The sequence below is a fragment of the Oncorhynchus nerka genome, linkage group LG12 (genome assembly GCF_034236695.1).
Source record: "Oncorhynchus nerka isolate Pitt River linkage group LG12, Oner_Uvic_2.0, whole genome shotgun sequence".
Lineage (NCBI taxonomy): Eukaryota > Metazoa > Chordata > Actinopteri > Salmoniformes > Salmonidae > Oncorhynchus > Oncorhynchus nerka.
Window position 1 is genome coordinate 90,045,752 of NC_088407.1, and position 17,173 is coordinate 90,062,924.

The 17,173-nt window shown below is 30.6% G+C and overlaps 1 protein-coding gene across 2 annotated transcripts in view; it reads right to left on the reverse strand.

Moving 5' to 3' along the window:
• The window catches only part of LOC115116033 (probable carboxypeptidase X1), a 71,769-nt gene that overhangs the window by 43,361 nt on the left and 11,235 nt on the right, over positions 1-17,173 (reverse strand). For both annotated transcript variants that reach the window (XM_065025953.1, XM_065025952.1), the window contains exons 4-5: positions 14,958-15,042; positions 13,583-13,736 (exon numbers count right to left, since the gene is read on the reverse strand). In XM_065025953.1, coding sequence (XP_064882025.1) covers positions 13,583-13,736; positions 14,958-15,042 — 239 coding nt within the window. The remainder of the gene's footprint in view (positions 1-13,582; positions 13,737-14,957; positions 15,043-17,173) is intronic.

Consider the following 17,173-nt stretch of genomic DNA (forward strand, 5'->3'; position numbering starts at 1 on the left):
ACATATACAGAACATATACATATACAGGACATATACAGAACATATACATATACATATACAGAACATATACATATACAGGACATATACAGAACATATACATATACATATACAGAACATATACATATACAGGACATATACAGAACATATACATATACAGGACATATACAGAACATATACAGAACATATACATATACAGAACATATACATATACAGGACATATACAGAACATATACAGGACATATACATATACAGGACATATACAGGACATATACAGGACATATACAGAACATATACAGAACATATACAGGACATATACAGGACATATACAGGACATATACAGGACATATACAGAACATATACAGGACATATACAGGACATATACATATACAGAACATATACAGGACATATACAGGACATATACATATACAGGACATATACAGGACATATACAGAACATATACAGAACATATACAGGACATATACAGGACATATACAGGACATATACAGGACATATACAGAACATATACAGGACATATACAGGACATATACAGGACATATACAGAACATATACAGGACATATACAGGACATATACAGGACATATACATATACAGAACATATACAGAACATATACAGAACATATACAGGACATATACAGGACATATACAGGGCATATACAGAACATATACAGAACATATACAGGATATATACAGGACATATACAGAACATATACAGAACATATACAGGACATATACAGGACATATACAGGACATATACAGGACATATACAGGACATATACAGGACATATACAGAACATATACAGAACATATACAGGACATATACAGGACATATACAGGACATATACATATACAGGACATATACAGAACATATACAGGACATATACAGGACATATACAGGACATATACAGAACATATACAGGACATATACAGAACATATACATATACAGGACATATACAGAACATATACATATACAGGACATATACAGAACATATACAGAACATATACAGAACATATACAGAACATATACAGGACATATACAGAACATATACATATACAGAACATATACATATACAGGACATATACAGAACATATACAGGACATATACAGAACATATACAGGACATATACAGAACATATACAGGACATATACAGAACATATACAGGACATATACAGAACATATACAGGACATATACAGGACATATACAGAACATATACAGGACATATACAGAACATATACAGAACATATACAGGACATATACAGGACATATACAGAACATATACAGAACATATACAGAACATACAGAACATATACAGGACATATACAGGACATATACAGAACATATACAGAACATATACAGAACATATACAGAACATATACAGGACATATACATATACAGGACATATACATATACATGACATATACAGAACATATACAGGACATATACAGAACATATACAGAACATATACAGGACATATACAGGACATATACAGAACATATACAGGACATATACAGGACATATACAGGACATATACAGGACATATACAGGACATATACATATACAGAACATATACAGGACATATACATATACAGGACATATACAGAACATATACATATACAGAACATATACATATACAGGACATATACAGAACATATACAGGACATATACAGAACATATACAGAACATATACAGGACATATACATAACATATACAGGACATATACATATACAGGACATATACAGGACATATACATATACAGGACATATACATATACAGAACATATACATATACAGGACATATACAGAACATATACAGAACATATACAGGACATATACAGGACATATACAGAACATATACAGAACATATACAGAACATATACAGGACATATACATATACAGAACATATACATATACAGAACATATACAGAACATATACATATACAGAACATATACAGAACATATACAGGACATATACAGAACATATACAGAACATATACATATACAGGACATATACAGAACATATACAGGACATATACAGAACATATACAGGACATATACAGAACATATACAGGACATATACAGAACATATACATATACAGGACATATACAGAACATATACATATACAGGACATATACAGAACATATACAGAACATATACAGAACATATACAGAACATATACATATACAGGACATATACAGGACATATACAGAACATATACAGGACATATACAGAACATATACAGGACATATACATATACAGAACATATACAGAACATATACAGGACATATACAGAACATATACAGAACATATACAGAACATATACAGAACATATACAGGACATATACAGGACATATACAGAACATATACAGGACATATACAGAACATATACAGAACATATACAGGACATATACAGGACATATACAGAACATATACAGGACATATACAGAACATATACAGGACATATACATATACAGAACATATACAGAACATATACAGAACATATACAGAACATATACAGGACATATACATATACAGAACATATACAGAACATATACAGAACATATACAGAACATATACATATACAGAACATATACAGAACATATACAGAACATATACAGAACATATACAGGACATATACAGAACATATACAGAACATATACAGAACATATACAGAACATATACATATACAGAACATATACAGAACATATACAGAACATAACATATACAGAACATATACAGAACATATACAGAACATATACATATACAGAACATATACAGAACATATACAGGACATATACAGAACATATACATATACAGAACATATACAGAACATATACATAACATATACAGAACATATACATATACAGAACATATACAGAACATATACAGAACATATACATATACAGAACATATACAGAACATATACAGAACATATACAGGACATATACAGGACATATACAGAACATATACAGAACATATACAGGACATATACAGGACATATACAGAACATATACAGAACATATACAGGACATATACATATACAGAACATATACATATACAGAACATATACATATACAGAACATATACAGAACATATACAGAACATATACAGAACATATACAGAACATATACATATACAGGACATATACAGAACATATACAGGACATATACAGAACATATACATATACAGGACATATACAGAACATATACAGGACATATACAGGACATATACAGAACATATACATATACAGGACATATACAGAACATATACAGAACATATACATATACAGAACATATACATATACAGGACATATACAGGACATATACAGAACATATACAGGACATATACAGAACATATACAGGACATATACATATACAGAACATATACAGAACATATACAGAACATATACAGAACATATACAGAACATATACAGAACATATACAGGACATATACAGGACATATACAGAACATATACAGGACATATACAGAACATATACAGAACATATACAGGACATATACAGGACATATACAGAACATATACAGGACATATACAGAACATATACAGGACATATACATATACAGAACATATACAGAACATATACAGGACATATACATATACAGAACATATACAGAACATATACAGAACATATACAGAACATATACATATACAGAACATATACAGAACATATACAGAACATATACATATACAGAACATATACAGAACATATACATATACAGAACATATACAGAACATATACAGAACATATACATAACATATACAGAACATATACATATACAGAACATATACAGAACATATACAGAACATATACATATACAGAACATATACAGAACATATACATATACAGAACATATACAGGACATATACAGAACATATACAGAACATATACAGAACATATACAGAACATATACATATACAGAACATATACAGAACATATACATAACATATACAGAACATATACAGAACATATACAGAACATATACAGAACATATACAGAACATATACAGAACATATACAGAACATATACAGAACATATACATATACAGAACATATACAGAACATATACATATACAGAACATATACAGAACATATACATAACATATACAGAACATATACATATACAGAACATATACAGAACATATACAGAACATATACATATACAGAACATATACAGAACATATACAGAACATATACATATACAGAACATATACAGAACATATACATATACAGAACATATACAGAACATATACAGAACATATACAGGACATATACAGAACATATACAGAACATATACAGGACATATACAGAACATATACAGAACATATACAGAACATATACAGAACATATACAGGACATATACAGGACATATACAGGACATATACAGGACATATACATATACAGAACATATACAGAACATATACAGAACATATACAGAACATATACAGAACATATACAGAACATATACATATACAGGACATATACAGAACATATACATATACAGAACATATACAGAACATATACAGAACATATACAGAACATATACAGAACATATACATATACAGAACATATACAGGACATATACAGAACATATACAGAACATATACAGGACATATACAGGACATATACAGAACATATACAGGACATATACAGAACATATACAGGACATATACAGAACATATACAGGACATATACAGAACATATACAGGACATATACATATACAGAACATATACAGAACATATACAGAACATATACAGGACATATACATATACAGAACATATACAGAACATATACAGAACATATACATATACAGAACATATACAGAACATATACAGAACATATACAGAACATATACAGAACATATACAGAACATATACATATACAGAACATATACAGAACATATACAGAACATATACATATACAGAACATATACAGAACATATACAGAACATATACATATACAGAACATATACAGAACATATACAGGACATATACAGAACATATACATATACAGAACATATACAGAACATATACATAACATATACAGAACATATACATATACAGAACATATACAGAACATATACAGAACATATACATATACAGAACATATACAGAACATATACAGAACATATACAGGACATATACAGGACATATACAGAACATATACAGAACATATACAGGACATATACAGGACATATACAGAACATATACAGAACATATACAGGACATATACATATACAGAACATATACATATACAGAACATATACATATACAGAACATATACAGAACATATACAGGACATATACAGAACATATACAGAACATATACATATACAGGACATATACAGAACATATACAGGACATATACAGAACATATACATATACAGGACATATACAGAACATATACAGGACATATACAGGACATATACAGAACATATACATATACAGGACATATACAGAACATATACAGAACATATACATATACAGAACATATACATATACAGGACATATACAGGACATATACAGAACATATACAGGACATATACAGAACATATACAGGACATATACATATACAGAACATATACAGAACATATACAGGACATATACAGAACATATACAGAACATATACAGAACATATACAGAACATATACAGGACATATACAGAACATATACAGAACATATACAGGACATATACAGAACATATACAGAACATATACAGGACATATACAGGACATATACAGAACATATACAGGACATATACAGAACATATACAGGACATATACATATACAGAACATATACAGAACATATACAGGACATATACATATACAGAACATATACAGAACATATACAGAACATATACAGAACATATACATATACAGAACATATACAGAACATATACAGAACATATACATATACAGAACATATACAGAACATATACATATACAGAACATATACAGAACATATACAGAACATATACATAACATATACAGAACATATACATATACAGAACATATACAGAACATATACAGAACATATACATATACAGAACATATACAGAACATATACATATACAGAACATATACAGGACATATACAGAACATATACAGAACATATACAGAACATATACAGAACATATACATATACAGAACATATACAGAACATATACATAACATATACATATACAGAACATATACAGAACATATACAGAACATATACATATACAGAACATATACAGAACATATACAGAACATATACAGAACATATACATATACAGAACATATACAGAACATATACAGAACATATACATATACATAACATATACAGAACATATACATATACAGAACATATACAGAACATATACAGAACATATACATATACAGAACATATACAGAACATATACAGAACATATACATATACAGAACATATACAGAACATATACATATACAGAACATATACAGAACATATACAGAACATATACAGGACATATACAGAACATATACAGAACATATACAGGACATATACAGAACATATACAGAACATATACAGAACATATACAGAACATATACAGAACATATACAGGACATATACAGGACATATACATATACAGAACATATACAGAACATATACAGAACATATACAGAACATATACAGAACATATACATATACAGGACATATACAGAACATATACATATACAGAACATATACAGAACATATACAGAACATATACAGAACATATACAGAACATATACAGAACATATACAGAACATATACAGAACATATACAGAACATATACAGAACATATACAGGACATATACAGGACATATACAGAACATATACAGGACATATACAGAACATATACAGAACATATACAGAACATATACAGAACATATACATATACAGGACATATACAGAACATATACAGGACATATACAGAACATATACAGGACATATACAGAACATATACAGAACATATACAGAACATATACAGGACATATACAGGACATATACAGGACATATACATATACAGAACATATACAGAACATATACAGAACATATACAGGACATATACAGGACATATACATATACAGAACATATACAGAACATATACAGGACATATACAGGACATATACAGGACATATACAGGACATATACAGGACATATACATATACAGGACATATACAGGACATATACATATACAGGACATATACAGGACATATACAGAACATATACATATACAGGACATATACATATACAGGACATATACATATACAGGACATATACAGGACATATACATATACAGGACATATACAGGACATATACAGGACATATACAGGACATATACAGAACATATACAGGACATATACAGGACATATACAGGACATATACAGGACATATACAGAACATATACAGGACATATACATATACAGAACATATACAGGACATATACAGGACATATACATATACAGGACATATACAGAACATATACAGGACATATACAGGACATATACAGAACATATACAGAACATATACAGAACATATACAGGACATATACAGAACATATACAGAACATATACAGAACATATACAGGACATATACAGAACATATACAGGACATATACAGGACATATACAGGACATATACATATACAGGACATATACAGAACATATACAGGACATATACAGGACATATACAGGACATATACAGGACATATACAGAACATATACAGAACATATACAGAACATATACAGGACATATACAGAACATATACAGGACATATACATATACAGAACATATACAGGACATATACAGGACATATACAGGACATATACAAGACATATACATATACAGGACATATACAGGACATATACATATACAGGACATATACATATACAGGACATATACATATACAGAACATATACATATACAGGACATATACAGGACATATACAGAACATATACAGAACATATACAGAACATATACAGGACATATACAGAACATATACAGAACATATACAGAACATATACAGGACATATACAGGACATATACAGAACATATACAGGACATATACAGAACATATACAGAACATATACAGGACATATACAGGACATATACAGAACATATACAGGACATATACATATACAGAACATATACAGGACATATACAGGACATATACAGAACATATACAGGACATATACAGGACATATACAGAACATATACAGGACATATACAGAACATATACAGAACATATACAGAACATATACAGAACATATACATATACATATACAGGACATATACAGGATATATACAGGATATATACATATACAGAACATATACAGGACATATACAGAACATATACAGGACATATACAGGACATATACAGAACATATACAGGACATATACAGGATATATACAGAACATATACAGGATATATACAGGATATATACATATACAGAACATATACAGGACATATACAGGATATATACAGAACATATACAGAACATATACAGGACATATACAGATATATACATATACAGAACATATACAGGACATATACATATACAGAACATATACAGGACATATACAGGACATATACAGAACATATACAGGACATATACAGGACATATACAGAACATATACAGAACATATACAGGACATATACAGAACATATACAGAACATATACAGGACATATACAGGACATATACAGAACAGGACATATACATATACAGAACATATACATATACAGAACATATACAGGACATATACAGGACATATACAGGACATATACAGGACATATACAGAACATATACAGGACATATACAGGACATATACATATACAGGACATATACAGGACATATACATATACAGGACATATACATATACAGGACATATACAGGACATATACAGAACATATACAGAACATATACAGGACATAGACATATACAGAACATATACATATACAGGACATATACAGGACATATACATATACAGGACATATACAGGACATATACAGGACATATACAGAACATATACAGAACATATACAGAACATATACAGGACATATACAGAACATATACAGGACATATACAGGACATATACAGAACATATACAGAACATATACAGAACATATACAGAACATATACAGGACATATACAGGACATATACAGAACATATACAGAACATATACAGGACATATACAGGACATATACAGGACATATACAGAACATATACAGGACATATACAGAACATATACATATACAGGACATATACATATACAGGACATATACAGAACATATACAGAACATATACAGAACATATACAGGACATATACAGGACATATACAGAACATATACATATACAGGACATATACATATACAGGACATATACAGGACATATACATATACAGGACATATACATATACAGAACATATACAGAACATATACAGAACATATACAGAACATATACAGAACATATACAGGACATATACAGGACATATACATATACAGAACATATACAGAACATATACAGAACATATACAGAACATATACAGAACATATACATATACAGGACATATACAGAACATATACATATACAGAACATATACAGAACATATACAGAACATATACAGAACATATACAGAACATATACATATACAGAACATATACAGGACATATACAGAACATATACAGAACATATACAGGACATATACAGGACATATACAGAACATATACAGGACATATACAGAACATATACAGAACATATACAGAACATATACAGAACATATACATATACAGGACATATACAGAACATATACAGGACATATACAGAACATATACAGGACATATACAGAACATATACAGAACATATACAGAACATATACAGGACATATACAGGACATATACAGGACATATACATATACAGAACATATACAGAACATATACAGAACATATACAGGACATATACAGGACATATACATATACAGAACATATACAGAACATAACATATACAGGACATATACAGGACATATACAGGACATATACAGGACATATACATATACAGGACATATACAGGACATATACATATACAGGACATATACAGGACATATACAGAACATATACATATACAGGACATATACATATACAGGACATATACATATACAGGACATATACAGGACATATACATATACAGGACATATACAGGACATATACAGGACATATACAGGACATATACAGAACATATACAGGACATATACAGGACATATACAGGACATATACAGGACATATACAGAACATATACAGGACATATACATATACAGAACATATACAGGACATATACAGGACATATACATATACAGGACATATACAGAACATATACAGGACATATACAGGACATATACAGAACATATACAGAACATATACAGAACATATACAGGACATATACAGAACATATACAGAACATATACAGAACATATACAGGACATATACAGAACATATACAGGACATATACAGGACATATACAGGACATATACATATACAGGACATATACATATACAGGACATATACAGGACATATACAGGACATATACAGGACATATACAGGACATATACAGAACATATACAGAACATATACAGAACATATACAGGACATATACAGAACATATACAGGACATATACATATACAGAACATATACAGGACATATACAGGACATATACAGGACATATACAGGACATATACAAGACATATACATATACAGGACATATACAGGACATATACATATACAGGACATATACATATACAGGACATATACATATACAGAACATATACATATACAGGACATATACAGGACATATACAGAACATATACAGAACATATACAGAACATATACAGGACATATACAGAACATATACAGAACATATACAGAACATATACAGGACATATACAGGACATATACAGAACATATACAGGACATATACAGAACATATACAGAACATATACAGGACATATACAGGACATATACAGAACATATACAGGACATATACATATACAGAACATATACAGGACATATACAGGACATATACAGAACATATACAGGACATATACAGGACATATACAGAACATATACAGGACATATACAGAACATATACAGAACATATACAGAACATATACAGAACATATACATATACATATACAGGACATATACAGGATATATACAGGATATATACATATACAGAACATATACAGGACATATACAGAACATATACAGGACATATACAGGACATATACAGAACATATACAGGACATATACAGGATATATACAGAACATATACAGGATATATACAGGATATATACATATACAGAACATATACAGGACATATACAGGATATATACAGAACATATACAGGATATATACAGGATATATACATATACAGAACATATACAGGACATATACATATACAGAACATATACAGGACATATACAGGACATATACAGAACATATACAGGACATATACAGGACATATACAGAACATATACAGAACATATACAGGACATATACAGAACATATACAGAACATATACAGGACATATACAGGACATATACATATACAGGACATATACATATACAGAACATATACAGAACATATACAGGACATATACAGGACATATACAGGACATATACAGGACATATACAGAACATATACAGGACATATACAGGACATATACATATACAGGACATATACAGGACATATACATATACAGGACATATACATATACAGGACATATACAGGACATATACAGAACATATACAGAACATATACAGGACATAGACATATACAGAACATATACATATACAGGACATATACAGGACATATACATATACAGGACATATACAGGACATATACAGGACATATACAGAACATATACAGAACATATACAGGACATATACAGAACATATACAGGACATATACAGGACATATACAGAACATATACAGAACATATACAGAACATATACAGAACATATACAGGACATATACAGGACATATACAGAACATATACAGAACATATACAGGACATATACAGGACATATACAGGACATATACAGAACATATACAGGACATATACAGAACATATACATATACAGGACATATACATATACAGGACATATACAGAACATATACAGAACATATACAGAACATATACAGGACATATACAGGACATATACAGAACATATACATATACAGGACATATACATATACAGGACATATACAGGACATATACATATACAGGACATATACATATACAGGACATATACAGGACATATACAGGACATATACAGAACATATACAGGACATATACAGAACATATACAGAACATATACAGAACATATACAGGACATATACAGGACATATACAGGACATATACAGAACATATACAGAACATATACAGAACATATACAGAACATATACAGGACATATACAGAACATATACAGGACATATACAGGACATATACAGAACATATACAGGACATATACAGAACATATACAGGACATATACAGGACATATACAGGACATATACATATACAGGACATATACAGGACATATACATATACAGAACATATACAGGACATATACAGAACATATACAGAACATATACAGAACATATACAGAACATATACAGGACATATACAGAACATATACAGGACATATACAGGACATATACAGAACATATACAGGACATATACAGAACATATACAGGACATATACAGAACATATACAGAACATATACATAACATATACAGGACATATACAGGACATATACAGAACATATACAGGACATATACAGAACATATACAGAACATATACAGGACATATACAGAACATATACAGGACATATACAGGACATATACAGGACATATACATATACAGGACATATACATATACAGGACATATACAGAACATATACAGGACATATACAGGACATATACAGAACATATACAGGACATATACAGGACATATACAGGACATATACAGGACATATACAGAACATATACATATACAGGACATATACAGAACATATACAGGACATATACAGGACATATACAGAACATATACAGAACATATACAGGACATATACAGAACATATACAGGACATATACAGAACATATACAGAACATATACAGAACATATACAGGACATATACAGAACATATACAGGACATATACAGGACATATACATATACAGGACATATACAGGACATATACAGAACATATACAGGACATATACAGAACATATACAGGACATATACAGAACATATACAGGACATATACAGGACATATACATATACAGGACATATACATATACAGGACATATACAGAACATATACAGGACATATACAGGACATATACAGGACATATACAGGCTCCCCTAGCCATATATTCAGAGTGTCGGGACATTGAGGTTTCTGAAATTTGACACATTTACATGACACTGAAGTCAGGCCGAACTAAATATATACGTCTCCGCATGCGCCAGATCAATCGTTCCATTACAACACACCTGGGAGGGGGCATCCCAGTACCTCTGCTCTGAGACAGATTGTCCCGTTCCAGTACCAGGTCTGGGGGTTGATGCGGATCCAACGAGCCACCGCGGGCTGAGGGAAGAGGGCCAGGTAGGGTGTCTCAGGTTCATTTCGGGATCCAACAAACACCTACAGAAACAACACACACGTTTCAGCTTTAATCTCCAGAAACAACACACACGTTTCAGCTTTAATCTCCAGAAACAACACACACGTTTCAGCTTTAATCTCCAGAAACAACACACACGTTTCAGCTTTAATCTCCAGAAACAACACACACGTTTCAGCATTAATCTCCAGAAACAACACACGTTTCAGCTTTAATCTCCAGAAACAACACACACGTTTCAGCTTTAATCTCCAGAAACAACACACACGTTTCAGCTTTAATCTCCAGAAACAACACACGTTTCAGCTGTAATCTACAGAAACAACACACGTTTCAGCTTTAATCTCCAGAAACAACACACACGTTTCAGCTTTAATCTCCAGAAACAACACACACGTTTCAGCTTTAATCTCCAGAAACAACACACACGTTTCAGCTTTAATCTCCAGAAACAACACACGTTTCAGCTGTAATCTACAGAAACAACACACGTTTCACCTTTGAACTTGTTTTCCTTGTTTTAACATGGAGATGCCCAATACATAAAGGCATAAGAGTGCTTTGGCATTTTTTAAAATCTATATTTTAACAGTCTACCCTTCAATAGTCAATGAACTCCTGTTCTACTTCTCAAATGGATTGACATCAACTGGGCTTCTGGACCACATGCTGATTTATCTACGCCAAATCAAGTCCGGACCTCTAAGCCAGTTCCATGGCTGATTTTCATTCTTCCCCTTTCATCAGGGCCTGATTTAGACCTGGGACACCAGGTGGGTGATTCCCCTTTAATCAGGGACTGATTTAGACCTGGGACACCAGGTGGGTGATTCCCCTCTAATCAGGGACTGATTTAGACCTGGGACACCCATCAGGGACTGATTTAGACCTGGGACACCAGGTGGGTGATTCCCCTTTAATCAAGGACTGATTTAGACCTGGGACACCAGGTGGGTGATTCCCCTCTAATCAGGGACTGGTTTAGACCTGAGACACCAGGTGGGTGAACAGAGAGAAAACCTGTGGTAATTCTGGCCCTTCAGGCTTGGATTTGAATTCCCCTGATCTACGCCAACACGCCATGCTAGAATCCATATCATTCCATTCATCACTCTTTTAACCTACAATCACTTTTGGAAAGTGAACACATTTTATATTCCTCAAATGGACTAACTAAGCAGCTTCCTTGACCCTCCAGTATCTTTAACGTCAACACGCCACAACCCTTCAGAGCGGCTCACCGCCTCCTCTGTTCCGTTCATGCAGGTCTTCCAGGTCTCGGAGTCGTTACTCAGCTGCACTTTGTAGGTTTCAACCCAGTCCCAGCTACAAAGACAAGGATTACACAACACATTAATGCTTTGGAAAATCTTATTACTATGTAATACATGTAAAGTAAATGTTTAGTAAAGGTATAGTAAACTATAGTAAAGGTATAGTAAACAGATAGTAAAGGTATAGTAAAGGTATAGTAAACTATAGTAAAGGTATACTAAACAGATAGTAAAGGTATAGTAAACTATAGTAAAGGTATAGTAAACTATAGTAAAGGTATAGTAAAGGTATACTAAACTATAGTAAAGGTATAGTAAACTATAGTAAAGGTATAGTAAAGGTATAGTAAACTATAGTAAAGGTATAGTAAAGGTATAGTAAACTATAGTAAAGGTATAGTAAACTATAGTAAAGGTATAGTAAACTATAGTAAAGGTATAGTAAACTATAGTAAAGGTATAGTAAACTATAGTAAAGGTATAGTAAACTATAGTAAAGGTATACTAAACTATAGTAAAGGTATACTAAACTATAGTAAAAGTATAGTAAACTATAGTAAAGGTATACTAAACTATAGTAAAGGTATAGTAAACTATAGTAAAGGTATAGTAAAGGTATAGTAAACTATAGTAAAGGTATACTAAACTATAGTAAAGGTATAGTAAACTATAGTAAAAGTATAGTAAACTATAGTAAAGGTATAGTAAACTATAGTAAAGGTATAGTAAACTATAGTAAAGGTATAGTAAACTATAGTAAAGGTATACTAAACTATAGTAAAGGTATAGTAAACTATAGTAAAGGTATAGTAAACTATAGTAAAGGTATACTAAACTATAGTAAAGGTATAGTAAACTATAGTAAAGGTATAGTAAACAGATAGTAAAGGTATAGTAAACTATAGTAAAGGGATAGTAAACTATAGTAAAGGTATACTAAACTATAGTAAAGGTATACTAAACTATAGTAAAGGTATAGTAAACTATAGTAAAGGTATACTAAACTATAGTAAAGGTATACTAAACTATAGTAAAGGTATACTAAACTATAGTAAAGGTATAGTAAACTATAGTAAAGGTATACTAAACTATAGTAAAGGTATACTAAACTATAGTAAAGGTATAGTAAACTATAGTAAAGGTATACTAAACTATAGTAAAGGTATACTAAACTATAGTAAAAGTATAGTAAACTATAGTAAAGGTATAGTAAACTATAGTAAAGGTATAGTAAACAGATAGTAAAGGTATAGTAAACTATAGTAAACTATAGTAAAGGTATAGTAAACTATAGTAAAGGTATACTAAACTATAGTAAAGGTATAGTAAACAGATAGTAAAGGTATACTAAACTATAGTAAAGGTATACTAAACTATAGTAAAGGTATAGTAAACTATAGTAAAGGTATAGTAAACTATAGTAAAGGTATAGTAAACTATAGTAAAGGTATACTAAACTATAGTAAAGGTATACTAAACTATAGTAAAGGTATAGTAAACTATAGTAAAGGTATAGTAAACTATAGTAAAGGTATAGTAAACTATAGTAAAGGTATAGTAAACTATAGTAAAGGTATAGTAAAGGTATACTAAACTATAGTAAAGGTATAGTAAACTAATCTTATTACTATGTAATACATGTAAAGTAAATGTATAGTATACTATAGTACATGTATAGTATATGTATAGTAAACATAGTAAAGGTATAGTAAACATATAGTAAACATATAGTAAAGGTTTAGTTCATGTATAGTATACGTATAGTAAACATATAGTAAATGTACATTACATGTATAGTAAACGTATAGTAAACGTATAGTAAACGTATAGTAAACATATAGTAAACGTATAGTAAACGTATAGTAAACATATAGTAAACGTATAGTAAAGGTATAGTAAACATAGTAAAGGTATAGTAAACATATAGTATACGTATAGTAAAGGTATAGTAAAGGTATAGTAAACATAGTAAAGGTATAGTAAACATATAGTATACGTATAGTAAAGCTATAGTAAACATAGTAAAGGTATAGTAAACATATAGTATACGTATAGTAAAGGTATAGTAAAGGTATAGTAAACATAGTAAAGGTATAGTAAACATAAAGTATACGTATAGTAAAGCTATAGTAAACATAGTAAAGGTATAGTAAACATATAGTATACGTATAGTAAAGGTATAG